At 40.7% G+C, this 13,882-nt stretch overlaps 1 protein-coding gene across 1 annotated transcript; it reads right to left on the bottom strand.

The window, feature by feature from the left end:
- Positions 1-4,426: 4,426 nt before the first annotated feature.
- On the bottom strand, positions 4,427-13,555 carry LOC139922848 (uncharacterized). The gene is made up of 6 exons (XM_071913473.2): positions 13,225-13,555; positions 9,290-9,440; positions 8,365-8,495; positions 6,651-6,895; positions 6,212-6,333; positions 4,427-5,990 (listed from the first exon to the last, which is right to left on the bottom strand). Exons 1-6 carry the CDS (start codon positions 13,415-13,417, stop codon positions 4,565-4,567), a joined length of 2,268 nt encoding a protein of 755 aa, XP_071769574.2. The 5' UTR covers positions 13,418-13,555; the 3' UTR covers positions 4,427-4,564.
- Between the last annotated feature and the right edge of the window lie 327 nt (positions 13,556-13,882).

The following is a 13,882-nucleotide window of genomic DNA, read 5'->3' as shown; positions in this document are numbered from 1 at the left end:
TAGTTGATGTTATGGTTGAAAATCAGAAGATATTACTCATTTACATTAGTCCATTAGCACATTAGTAGACATTAGAGTACAAATACTGTTATTTTGCAAATGAAGTAAATGGAGACCAACTCTCAGATGTAGATTCACTGTTAATTTTCTGATTATGTGCTTCAAAGCCCCTCACAGCACCATACATTTTAAGCATGGGTTCACATTATATTATTCAATCATAATTTAGCCCATTTTAACAAGTAAACGTCCAATAGGTCACTTCAGGTCAATCTTCAGACGTCCCAGCTTTGAACATCTCAGATTATTTGCACTGCAACGAAAAATGAGGGCAAAACAGGAATGGGCATCAAAACCGAACCGCCCCCCCAAACCCCGCTGCTACAAAACAACATGGAGGCAACATGATGAGCTAAGATGCAAGTATTACTGTAGTTTTACTGTTATGTTACATTTATTTTGTGAAATATGAACCGAGTTTCATCCCAAAATGAGATATCCACCATTGGAATAATTTGACGCCGGCTCTCTTGTGATATTATTAATGAAGTTGTTCGCTATCTAAAGACCTTTGCCAGATACTTACCTTTGAGATGATTTGGAATATTTATTTTGGAAAATATTAAAGTAACAATCCGCAACCTTTTTGTATAAATAAATTGGCGTTTTGCTGCTCTCTGTCGATGGAAACCATGCAGTAGAGACTCAATAAGGGGTTTCCTTCTTTCCCGAGAAAAATCCTCTGCTGCACAGGAAGAGAAGAAATATAATTACTTTACATTAAGTGCCTTTATTATTACAGTATGTTGATCAGAGTATAAAACACCAAAGCAATGAGCACTGATCACCAGAGGAGCCGCCAAAATCAAGAAAGACAAGAATCTTGCGGATTATCACTTTAAATCATGAATTTGAGATTTTATTTTTTTTCTAAATGAGAATTTTGGAATCAAAGTCTACAGGTTTTTCTACTTAGTAGTGTTGTAAAATGCACACTCTTAAAAATGCATGTTACTTTTCAACATGATGTGTATTGATAGCAACACACATTAACACAGCTTATGTAATATGAACTAATATGTTCCACTGAGGCCATAGAGGAAAATCGAGTTTTTGTCCGAGACATTTTAAGTTTTTTTTTCTTCTTTTAATGTTGTATTAAGATCAGTGTTAGCGTGTTGTATGGTAACTGATGATTTAATACAGGAAACAGCCAAAATATAGCAGCACTTGAGTAAATTTTGGGATATAAAGTATACTGAAAACAGGTGCTTCCACAAATTTGGTGTCCAAGATAAGGAATCAGTTAACTTCCCATCATGCTTAGGGTGTGGCGTCCCTCCAATAGGGTTCAGATTTATGCCAAGCTGTTCTGGTGGAACAACCTGCTAACACACTTTATGTTGGGGTTTATTTTGGCACCTGTATCTTTATATAATACTGACATTATGCATGGAGTTTGTGTCATATTGTCGGTGTCTTGCAGAAACACTTTGCATCTCCAAGAAAAAGTAAACTCCTCACTAATTGGTTTAGTTTTCAATTGACAATTCTGCATTTCTTGATATTTTACACTGTATTTCAGTGGTTTGGCTGAGTCATAAAGTTATTAAATATATGTTTAAGAGGAACATGAGCTGTCATTAATAGAACAATTGCACAAAAAAAAAGAAAAAGAAAAATAACAGATGCGAAGATTTCAGCCAGGCACCCACACAAAGTATTTTAGAAATGTGATTAAGTTGTTGTTGGTTTTTTTGGTTATTTTCTTGATTGCATGATAAAGTGTACTTGAGTTGCTGCTCCAGAGTCAGTAACAGTAACTCTACCCCCATATATTTTGAATCAGAACAATTACAGATCATGCAGCAGGCATTTTGTTACCGTAAATCTATTTTGTTATATTTATTCATTCATGGAAGAACAATTGATTTCAGTAAGGTGTCTGTAAGGTCAAAGATAACTCAGTTGACTGAAAGAAGATTTGAGTGTTTGGTGCATTTCATTGTATTGAATAAGTCAGTATTGAATGTTGTTGCTGTTGGACAAAAATCACATATCTGCAAAAAGTAACTTTTTTGGGAAATGAAGAAAATACTTTATTTTCCCACGGACAGCATGAACAATAACTATATAAGAAAAAGTAATTTATTGGAAAGTGGAATCTTAATTTCTAGATAGTACATAATTAAACTTGGGCTGTTACCAACATAAACCTTGGATAACTACAATTTTAACTTGAATTGATGGGTAATAGAGGAGGTGTTTCTAAGAATTGGTTGCCTACTTTCCTAGAAAGTACGCAATTATATCTGAGTTATTACCAACCTAAAACGGTCACAACTACACGGTACTTAGTTGAGTTGATGGGTAATAGTGGAGGTTTTTCAGCTGTAGTTTCTCTGTATTTACCTACTTATTTACCAGTGGTACTTACCCAATAATATACTATAATTTACCATATATTTACTGGGTAAATACTTAGTAATTAGGGGACTGTAAAAGGAAGGGTTACCGTTTTTTTAAACACTACAGTGGGATTTTAACAGGTTTCAGGGGCCAAAGGGTCACGAAACTCAACTCAACTCAGCTTTCCATTCACGAAGACAAAAAGCAACACTATAATTGCAGATATGTGGTTTTCCATTGCGGTTGCGATGTGGCCTTGTAGCGAGCGTCACGTCTAAGGTCACGCAACAAAATACTCAATGAAGTTGCCTTAAGATCATATTTACTGTATTTCTGGAGGTTATAGACTCTTACATGACGTCATTTTCAATATCTCTAGTTTGGGACAGAAAATCATTTTTGCTGCCTCACAACAAAACGTAGTCAAAACATGCAGGGTCAGTATGTGTATTCTCATATATTCAGAAGTATCAAAAAAGTCTTGTCACACAGTTGAAAATGACACATCGTCTTTAAAAGTGTACACTTTAGGCCTCGTCCAGCATCCGTTTTCAACACTTGATGTGCCTCAGACCTTTTTTTCTCATTAATGTTTTGTTCCTGAAAGTATTATTGATTCAAACCACTGGAATATAACACTGTTTGTTTGAAAAATGTGAATATTTAACAAAGAATAAAATAATTGATTATGTATACATAATGTACAATCATGTGTCCTGCTCTGTCTAGTGTTAATACCACAGATTTTGAGTGGATAGACTAGAGAACTGTTCGGCACCTTTCACACATGCAGTCTGTTCGATACATGTACCGGTAAAGGGTTCCTGTGTGAAAAGGAGGCAGTGTCGAAATGACCGTAAATCAGTTCCGCCAATGTAGTGACTCCGGCGGTTAAACTCTGCCCAGGACCACATCCACACACCTCATGAAGGTGCAGGGGGCCAACGAGATGCCTAAAGGGAGGACATAAAACTTGAAAGTCTTGCCCTTGAAGGAACCTGAGGAAACACCTGTGTCCCTCCCAGACTTGCATCTGACTATAGGCCCGTTTCACCCTCGGCACTGTCAGCATCTTGCACGCCTTAAGTGCAGAATCAGTCTGAGTCTCCCTAAGGGAGCTGAGGAAGTATCGGGAGTAGAACCAAGGGTGTCCTGCCCCACCTTCCTAATGGCTTTCTTGGCCAAGAGAGTGGAGATCTCTGCACACAGAACCTCCTTGTGTTGGGGGTTCACTATGGGTGAAAATGCAGCCGACCTCATCACGGTTGGGTGCATGCAAACTGTAAACTGTATCCTTGGGTCATAGTGGGAACCACTCAGGAATCTGAGGGGACTATGGGGGGGTCAATCCCTGTACATGGAAAACATGGAATATGTAACTGGGAGGAGAGATAGTCTCGATATGGAGAAGCTTAATGTCTTTCAGGAAGCAATATTTCTCTAAAAGTGTTTTGCAATGAAAATTTTCAGTGAGTCTGTCTTTATGGTTACCCTTTCTTTTTTGATTGTTCGTCACTTTTTGACCCACAAAACTCGCTGTACCTAGATCTTTTATTGAGAAGGAACATACTGTACAATGTTTGAGTCTTGTGACCATCCTCCTGTATGACAGTCTAACCAATAGGACGTCATCTTATATATACACACAAGCTGCCCCAAGGAAACCAATCAAATCACCTGTACAATCAACAGACAAATTGACAATCATTCAATTTCTTTAAATTATTAAATGCATAAAAAATCATCACCCAGCGACATCACAAAAACCATAAGAAGGCCCAGTGGTTCTTCCCTGCACAACCTTTCGTCAAAGTTGTAATATTATGTGAATCTATTCTGAAATGCACAAAAATGCACCTTTTTGGGGAAGACCACGCCCCCTTTTGACCAATCGACATGAAAAGTTGATCAGTTCTTCCTTGGCCCATCACCAACCTTCATACAAAGTTTTGTGCAAATCCGTGCCCAACTTTTTGAGATATCCTGCTGACATACGGATGGACGGACAAACACACGGAGTTGTTGAAATGCAAAGGTTAAACCACTAAAAGGTCTTTTTGAGGAAAAACAAAAAAATCCAACCAATGATGAGCTTTCTCAATATTCAAAAACAATCAAAAAGTAAGTTTCTGTCTGATGTCATCGGATGTGGTGGTTACGTTGCAGTTTCTCCCATCCGGTGACTCTTCATGTGTGCTTTGAGGCAGTGGCTCTGAGTAAAGGCTTTGTCACAGACAGTGCACTGGTACGGTCTCTCCCCACTGTGGGTCCTCATGTGGACGGTTAGGTGCTCTGGACGAGAGCACGCTTTACCGCAAACCCCACAGACAAAGGGTTTTTGACCAGAATGGACTCTCAGATGGTTGTCAAGATGAGTCTTCCGTTTAAAGGACCAGCCGCATTCTGTGCAGCGGTACGGCGTCTCCCCGGTGTGGATCCTCATGTGAACCGTCAGAGGTCCCTTGGTTGAAAATCCCTTGCCGCATTCACTGCAATGGTACGGCCTCTCCTTGGTGTGCGTTCTCATGTGAATCTGTAACTGCTTGCTTGTCAGGAACATTTTGCAGCAAACATCGCAGAGGTATTCTCTGTCTCTATTTGTGTGAATCCTCTCATGGGCTTTCAGTGTTCCAGGAAGTTTGAAGCGCTTCCCACAAACGCTACAGCTGTAGCGCCTTTCCCCTGTGTGGGTCAACTTGTGGCGCGATAAAGATCTAAGGTCGCATAGAGATTTACCGCACACACTGCAGCGGAATGACTTCTCGCTCATGTGGATCCTGCGGTGAGCTTTGACCTGTTCCTTTAGAGCAAACGGTTTATGGCAAATATCACATTTGTGTGGTTTACCTACCACATGGGACTTCTGGTGAGTTCTCATGGACGATTTTAAAGCAAATGTTTTATGGCAAACATCGCATTCATACGGTTTTTCCCCCGTGTGGGCAGCAACGTGCTCGTTGAGGCCGTCGATGCGGAGGTAAGACTTTCCGCAAATGGGACAGTCGTGAGTTTTTTGGTGACTCTGAAGATGAACCCTCAACACCTCCGCAGAGTCTGAATGTTCTCCGCACACCCCGCAAAGACACCCTGGATCGTCCACATGACTCCAGGCGTGTTTCATCAAAATGCTGGTCGACCTGTGCAGAGCTCCGCAGACTCTGCAGGGGAGAATAAGGTTACTGTTCTCAATCACGGTCTTCGAAGACGACTGGATCAATTCCCTCCTCTTGGCCTTGACACCAGAACGTTTGGCTTGTCGCTTCCTCATAGTCTTTGGTGACTGCGGTTCAGGTTCGCTCTCCTTCAGGTCCTCATCACTCTTGTCTGGTTTCCAATCGTCATCTCTTTCACTTGCCTCGTCTCCGTCATCTCGCTTCTCGTCCTCGCCGCTAGCGTCCTGTTCGCTCTCAGCTGCAGAGCAGGGAGACGAGATGGCCAGAAAGTCATCGGTTTGCTCTGATACTCCACACTCTTCTCCGTCATCGGCTTCCTCGGTTTCCATCTGTTGTGGTTGTGATGCCGAGTTGCTGGCCAGGTCTGCTCCATTGCTTTCTACTCGTTGAATAGGGTTGTTGTGGGAACTAGGAGCAGAAATTAAGGAGTTTCATTATATGTATACAAGTGGTGTCTTTGAAGTCCATAAGAGTCAGCTATTTCCCCAAGAATCGATTGATTTGGTGATTTATAGATTTACACTTTGAATAAAAGCTTCTACCCTATGGCATGTTGTGTTAAGTAATGTTATGTGATCAATACCAAGCCCTTACAGCAACAGTTCACATTCCCCATCTCTTTCAATTACCTTGTGTGTGGCTTGGTTTGATCACTTGTCATGGCAGAGGTGGATGGAGAGTCTTTGGTGGCTCCGTCTTTCCTCTGTAGAGGATGAAGCTCTTCTTGGCTGACCTGGGATTCCTGTCCTGTCTAGAAGAAATGAAGAGCTTTGATCCCAAATGACGTCTCCACCATTTGAAGAAAGTGACTTTTACAAAATGACTAAATGCTAGTACTTTTGAAAAGGATAGTAAGCTAAGTTAAATCCTTGATTGACTAAATGAGAAGACTTTTACAGACAGGATCATCTAGATTTTACAGATACTGATTGATGAACTTGGCCAAATGCTCCTGAGTAGTGTAGTGGATAAAGACTTGTACAGGCGTTGCTAGTCATGCAAAATTGGGCAAACAAAGTCTAATCTTACAACAAACTACAAACTCTACTACAAAATCTAACAAACTACCTTCATTCTGATGTAGAGGGCCGACTTCCCTGCTCCAGAGGACCTGATGGACCTGTGGATCTCCTCTGGTGTCAGAGTCTTTAGGTTCAGTGGCTGTAGTTTCCTGCTCCTGTCGGCTGTGAAGAGGTCAAAAGGTTTGTTTCCTCCAGCCAGCTGAGGGAAGCTGGACCTCAGCAGGTCCAGGAAGTCTGCCTCCTGTAGGCCTCGGGGACACTTCACCTCCTGCACCGGGCATTTCTTAAACACTGGCACAGAGACAAATGCATAATAAGACTAATTCAGTTCAATTCAGTTTTATTGTCGTTCCTCGTTACATGTGGGCACAGTGAAGTGAAAAAAAAGTTTTCTTGGGGTCACAGTGCAATCCAAACATGAGTACAGATAGGCCAGCGACAGTCCTGCCAGAGATGGTCAGCAGCAGCCAAACACCTGATCTAGCTTTGTGGTCCAATACTCAACGGACTGTTAACTCTGTAGGACTCATAGATGCAGTGCATGGGGCATAAAAAAGGTAAAAGCTTAGATCCACTTAAGTAGTAGCCGATGGTGAAGAGCGAGGCTGGGAAGCGCAGGTATGTCTTGTGGAAGTTGGGTGCCGTGGATTTGCAGGCACATTAATGACTAGTTCACTTGGCCGGTACACTCTTTGTGATTCGCTGTCAGCGGTGACAGCAGGCCACAACGACAGCGTCTGCAGCAGCCGAAAAAAGCAAGCAGTGGCTCTGGCTGAAGACAAAGCACACCAGTTGGGGTCCAAAATATAAAGATGTATCCCATGTTGGCCTGTGCCGATACGAAAATGTCATAGCACGATTATATTTTATTCTATTCTATTCTATTATAATATCTCCATATACAATATTATCTCGATAATTATTAAAAAGATGAAAAATTTAAAAACAGTACTGTAATATGCTTCACTCAGTAATTTATCCTTTCAACCATAAGATATGACTTTTTTTCTTAAAACAAAATTATAAAATGCTGGTTTAGCTTATATAAACTGGAAGGCTAGTTTTAAACAACTCAAATAAAAATCCAAATAACAGCATGTGAAATAAAGTCAAATGAGTGTCAAAGTGCTGCTGGTCTGCATCCACTTCAACTCAGTCAGCAACATGAACATAACAGTTTATTATAGCGCCTCCTTTTTGGAGAAAATAAAACATCTACGATGACAGACGAGAGTCACGGTTATCGCAGTGGTCACGATAATAAAAATTAGTGGCGGTGTCATAACCGTTATTGTTTTTTACCGCGATATATATATAATAATATCGGTTATTGTCCCATCCCTAATCCCATGACTAAGACAGGAGTTATATGCAAGATGAAGACATAGCTATGGTAGCAGGAGTCAGTAGTCATACCCTGTTCTCAATAGGATTGGGCTGATCACTTATAGTCGGAATCAGATCTGTATCCTTAAAATAAAGCCCAATACTTGTGATCATATGATCGATCATGATTGTTGGTACAATTCCTTTTCTGAACCTCTGAGCAGGCTGGTTCAAGCCAGTAAGCTCAGCTGTCTCTTGAGTCTCTGATTGTGGAGACCAATAGCAAGTTTATAAATTACTGTCTAATGTTGTGAAGTAGGTGTAGGCCTGTGCAGGTACAGCGCAACATCGGTGACTATAGTTCAGTTACATGTAAATCATCACATACATCCTTATCGGACATCTCAATTTGGAATTAAACTCTTTAAATGTACCGTTGTTTGACAGCACATCAGTCTGGGAGTCCTCCAGCATGCAGACCCTGAGATTTAGGTAGTGCTGCGTTCCTCTGATCCGAGGTCCCCCGGGTTTCCTCCTCTCAGACTGATCTCTGGGAGAAAATAATCTGAAAGATGGAGATTGGCACCGGGGATTAATATCTATCAATACACTAGTTCTGATTGGCCGGTAGTTCTCTGGGAGCGGACTACAGGCTTGACGTTAAAATTACTTGTGATTGAAGGAGGTAATTATCCATCCATCACTATACTTATACATATCATGTGTTAATATACATTTATTAATATATATTTTATGTGAAAACAGAGGGTGCAGTTTCTCTTATCAAATTTTACTATGAAATTAAATTATGAAATTGGACAGAAAAAACAAACTAAGTGCTTTTATACTGCAATGAACAGAGGATTTTTAGATTTTTTTTAAACCCCAGGTGTTGTAATCAAATACCATCCATAAGGTGCAGAGGTATTCCCCCACTGTGCTCCAGCTTTCTGAAGCAGAATCAGCCTTAAAATCCCACTGAGATGTATTAAAGTCCCCTGGTATAAAACTTCCAAGCAACAAAAGTAAAATTAGAGCTAATTTGAAAAGAATGCGTCATATTTCTATTGGGCAGGACTTGCTCAAATAAGGCCTGAATGTTACTAAAATATTTAAAACAGTTTTAATTGGGTTAACAAGGGGTTTGATTGCTGTTTCACACCTGAAGACTTCATGTTTCACTACTTTGCACCCCAAACGAAGAGAAACTTTGGTGTCATTTTTTTCTGAGCTTGCCCCTAAAAACTACAACTACATAACTACAAACTATCGTCTCATTCTCATAGTAATTACGTGATAATATTATATATATATATAATATATATTATATATATATTATAAAGAGTTTTGCGTTTGAACCTTGACGGTATTTGATAATCCAGGTCCTTCAGATTCTCCCGACGCTGACTGGGGCTCGGCGCTGGCCGCTCAGGAGACTCGTCTTCTTCATCCTCACCCTCCTCTTCCTCATCACCGCAGAGGAGGCCGGGGGTCCCAGAGTCCTCCACACCTGGGCAACAATAGTGTTTTATTCACTCTTTGGGATTTATTTTCCTGTGTATGTATGTATGTATGTATGTATGTGAAAATCTACTCTTGTGGAGAGTGTGATGGATTTTTTACAAAAAGCCTAGAAAATGTTACCTGTGTTAGATTTCTACAAACTGTCGGAGAAAACAAAATAAAGTAATTTCTTCTTTAAGTTACATGGTCAAGTCTTTGCGTGTTACAGGAAGTTTTACCCCAAACACCCATGATAACACTCGATTATTTGAAGGTAAGCGTGTTTTGTACACACATTAAATTCTTACAACAGAGTAGGCCGATACCGATTTTTCCCCACTTTTATCATCAAATACTGATCAGTATATTTGACGATAAAAGTGGGGAAAACATACATTGTTTTTGTTCTCTCTGACAGTTTGTAGAAATCCCACACCGCAGATATTTTCTAGGCTTTTTCATCACATTCTCTGCTAGAGTAGATTTTCAAAGCCCAAATCGGCCGATACCAACTGTCTACCGATATATCAGGACATCGCTAATATAGAGGAAATTAGATGATAAAAGTGTGTGTGTGTGTGTGTGGGGGGGGGGGGGAATCACTGTCTGCTTCACATCCACAGAGCAGCTGGGAACCGACCGGTACAGCCAGAGTGTTGAATGGTGAATCTGCCACATTCGTTATCGATTTGCGCTCGCAGTTGGTGATGAAGGGGCCGTTTGCTCACACAGTGCTTCTTTTCATGGCTTGTTGGCGCCAAAACTTGATTTGCATAAATTTCTTAGTAAACTGAACCTTTCTTAGCAACTGAACCCCCAAAAAATGTGCAGATTGCCCTCACAATTGACTGTGTATATACACAGTATATATACTGTATGTATACGCATTTATTATTATCATTTGCATTATTTGCATTGTCTCTATAGTTTTGTATTATGTACATTACCTTTATCTTATTACCTCTTCTTTTTTATTTTCTTACTGTACTTGTTTTCCTTGGTACTGTTCTGCCAGTTGCTGCTGTGGCACCTGAATTTCCCCATGGGGATTAATAAAGTGATATCTTATCTTTATCTTAACACGATCTCAGTGAATCTGGACCAGAGTTTTGCGTTTATTTCTTCATGGTTGAGAACTGTCTCTCTAGTCGGTGTCTTCCAAACACCAACACACTCACCTGTTTCTATTCGTCGGCTCCTGTGATCTTTTAAGCCTCTAGGTGGCTCAAAATCCGACTATAAACAACATTATCAACAAACTTTAGGACGAGAGCTGTAGACATACTTGGCTGCTGTCTGTTCTGCTCTTCCTCCTCAGGGAGTTCACCTCCACCTGCCTCCTCCTCTTCCTCCTCACACACACAGAGTATCTCACAGCCATCTGCACCAGGGGATCAATGTTTTATCGGTTTTTATTTATCAATGAAAACTAGATAATTACTTAGTAGTGTAGCTCCCATCCCAACAAAAATATTTTCGGTATAGAAGTGGACTGCGTATCATTTTGTAGCAAATATTGGTATTATTTTATTGATATGAAATATAAATGCATCTATGTTCGTATTTACTTATTTATCTAGTTATTAGGGGTATTAGATTAGATTACATCAGATTAGATGAAACTGAAAAAAAAGGAAAAATTGGGCCACTGCAGCAGCCCATAGTAATAATAAGAAAAACTGGATTTAAATAAGAACAGAGCAAATGCAGGTTAAATAAAACAGTCTAGTATACGTTTTTAGTTTAAAAAAAAAAATCTGAATTTTTGATGGGTTAAAATGGACTTTAACAAGGCAGTAGCCATCCTTTCAAGCTTCCTGGTTTACGTTTTGTGTTTCAGTTTTTGTGAATACCGTATTTCCTCTAATAGCGGCCGGCAGTCAATTAAAAGCCAGGTCTCCGATAATGGCCGGGCGCGTGGTCGACACGAACAAATAAAGCCACCGGCCCCAAATACAGGCTGGGGGGGAAAAAACTAAGGAAAAAACAACGGTGGATACCGGTAAACTGCCTGTTACATAATGTAACTGTAGTTTGTAGTAACGTACAAGTACCCCAAGGTGGCAGTAGCTACATTTGAAGTAACATATTGGACCCGTGTAAGTGTCAGTGACTGAATTTTCCACAACACAGAGAGAGCGAACATGGCACCCACCAGACGGAAATTTGACGTGAAATTCAAAGAGAGAGTTTTGCAGTATGCGGAGGAAAATTCAGGAGAGAAAGCTGCAAGGCACTTTGACATTGACCCGAAAAGAATTAGGTACTGGAAAAAACAGAAGAGTGAACTGCTGCTAGCTGACAAGGGGAGAGCCCGGCTGGCTGGAGGCGGGAGGAAGAAAGTTAGCTCGGAGCTAGAGAGATGGCTTTCAGAGTGGATTTACTCAATGCGGGACAAACATAACCGAGTATCAAGAACAATGATACAAAACAAAGCGAAGGAGATCTACCCTTCGGTGAGTGATGGAGGCAAGATGTTTGTGGCTAGCAGGGGTTGGCTACAAAAATTTCTACAGCGCAACGACCTCTCACTTCGACGTCGCACCGCCGTGGACGATGGTAAGTAACAGTAACAGTTAACAGTAAAGTCTAGAAGAGCCGCATTATTAAATTATTTTATCCCCATTCAAGTTAGCAGAGGGCTAACCGGAAGTTAGCCCACTCGGCCGGCGGAAGTCTCTGGAGCATGCCGTGGTCGATTACCGTAATTATCGGTAATGCATTGCAGTAACAAAAAAACGGCTACCTAACGAACCCCAACAGAAGCAGATCAGAAAACAAGGAGGCTTCGTACTAAAATATGAGCAAATATACTTATCAAACAGGGAATTAGAAATAAAGGCCTGTCTCTAATATAAGCCTGCTTCCAATAAAGGCCTAGTACCCTCTGCAGTTGAGGTAAATAAAGGCCGGGCCGTATATGTTGCGAAAATTACTTTTTTGTTTTAAACTGTATTTCCCTTTATGCATTCGCCTATATCTACTTCTGTACTTTATAATACTCAAAAAAAAAACACCGCAATCCATATTCGTCAATAAGGATATTATTTTGAAAGTTGTTTGTTTTGAAAGTTGAAGCTGGAAGTCCTATTGTTTATACTGCTTTGTTGACACTGGTCTTTTACTTGTGCTTCCATGCTAATGCACTGTGGATAATATGTTGGTATGCATCCATGCCCCTGTTAAAATGTTCTGTTCTGTTTAGGATGACTTGTGGTTGCCCAGATATGTTCCGTTCCAAATTGTATAGGAAGAACGTCCTGCCAAACTCAGTTTTTTTTTTTTGTTTGTTTTTTTGGTAAAAGACAAAAAAACCCATACTGGTAGAACACGACTTTACGACCTTTTAGAAATCCTTGGGATCTACTGGGGAATTCGGCGTACAAGTGATTCACCAAGCAGCACTTTAGTTCAATAAAAATTACAAATGCTAGAATTGGATCGCAATGCTCACTGCCGCCCACTTCGGTGTACTTTAGTGAAAGAAGATAACGGGAATCACAGGATAGCCGATTCTAAAAGTTGCCATTTTATTAAACGTAAAAGTGCTGCTTGGTGTATTGGATGCAGGCCGAATTGAAACGTGAGTCACATGGATTTGTTAAAGATCTTAACTTGTGTTTTACGAGGTATGTAGCTTTGCCGATACGCAACGCAACATTAAAATATCAGATTTTTTAAATGGAGTTCGGTGCGATTCTCCATTATACAGCGGTACCCGTCTGGGCTAGACTTGAGGCTGCAGGATAATTATTACTATTATAACACAGAGAAGTAAGTCTGCCACTGACCTGCTCTCTCTAGTTTGACTCGAGGCTGCAGGAGAACATCCAGCTGTCTCCTCTGCCGGTCGATCTCCTGCTTGAAGCCCGAAGCCTCCTCCTCGTAACCGGCTACCGTTCTTTCTACAACCGCTAAGATTTCCTGGGCGGCTGCTGCCAGTCTCTCGGTGACGATTCCTCTCAGTATCTCAGCTTTAGACATGTTACTGAAACTCTCAGGTGTCCCGGAGTCCGCAGTGTTCTCATGAATCCTGTCAACAGACGCTAAATTATTCACTGGAGATGTTTCTTCAGGCTTAGCATTATTGTTTACGAGCTAACAGACAGTTCTGGTTTTGGTGCGGACACGAATGTTATCCGACTAGAAACTAAAACCTTCTTCTTGTTTTTTTTTAACGGCGGTTGGCAACCAGCGTTATAGGTGCATTACCGCCACCTTCTGCTTCGGAGTGTGAACCATGAGACTAAATTCCACCTTTTTAATCCAACCCATGTGCCACTTGATACGTTCATTATTATTGCCTTCATGTTCAATTCCTGGATTCCCGAGAAACTATAAGACCTAAACCCAACAGAGCTCGTACGTTTTCATCTTCTTAGTTAAGTTGGCCGACTCTAACGTTGCATTTCCGCCATATCTGAGCCTACCAGTTTCCTTAACAAATCT

Source organism: Centroberyx gerrardi, chromosome 23 (assembly GCF_048128805.1).
Source record: "Centroberyx gerrardi isolate f3 chromosome 23, fCenGer3.hap1.cur.20231027, whole genome shotgun sequence".
In the NCBI taxonomy this organism is placed as follows: Eukaryota; Metazoa; Chordata; class Actinopteri; order Beryciformes; family Berycidae; genus Centroberyx; species Centroberyx gerrardi.
The sequence above is the reverse complement of the archived record's forward strand: the minus strand, read 5'-3'. Positions and strand labels throughout refer to the sequence as shown.

What these genes read in the sequence shown, in the direction of transcription:
- LOC139922848 (XM_071913473.2), bottom strand. Translation starts at nt 13,417, where the DNA reads ATGTCTAAAGCTGAGATACTGAGAGGAATCGTCACCGAGAGACTGGCA. An exon ending in TGATGTGCTGTCAAACAACG is followed by an intron (nt 6,896 to 8,364) that starts GTACATTTAAAG and finishes TCTCTGTGCCAG; the next exon opens with TGTTTAAGAAATGCCCGGTG. An exon ending in CCCTCTACATCAGAATGAAG is followed by an intron (nt 6,334 to 6,650) that starts GTAGTTTGTTAG and finishes CATTTCTTCTAG; the next exon opens with ACAGGACAGGAATCCCAGGT.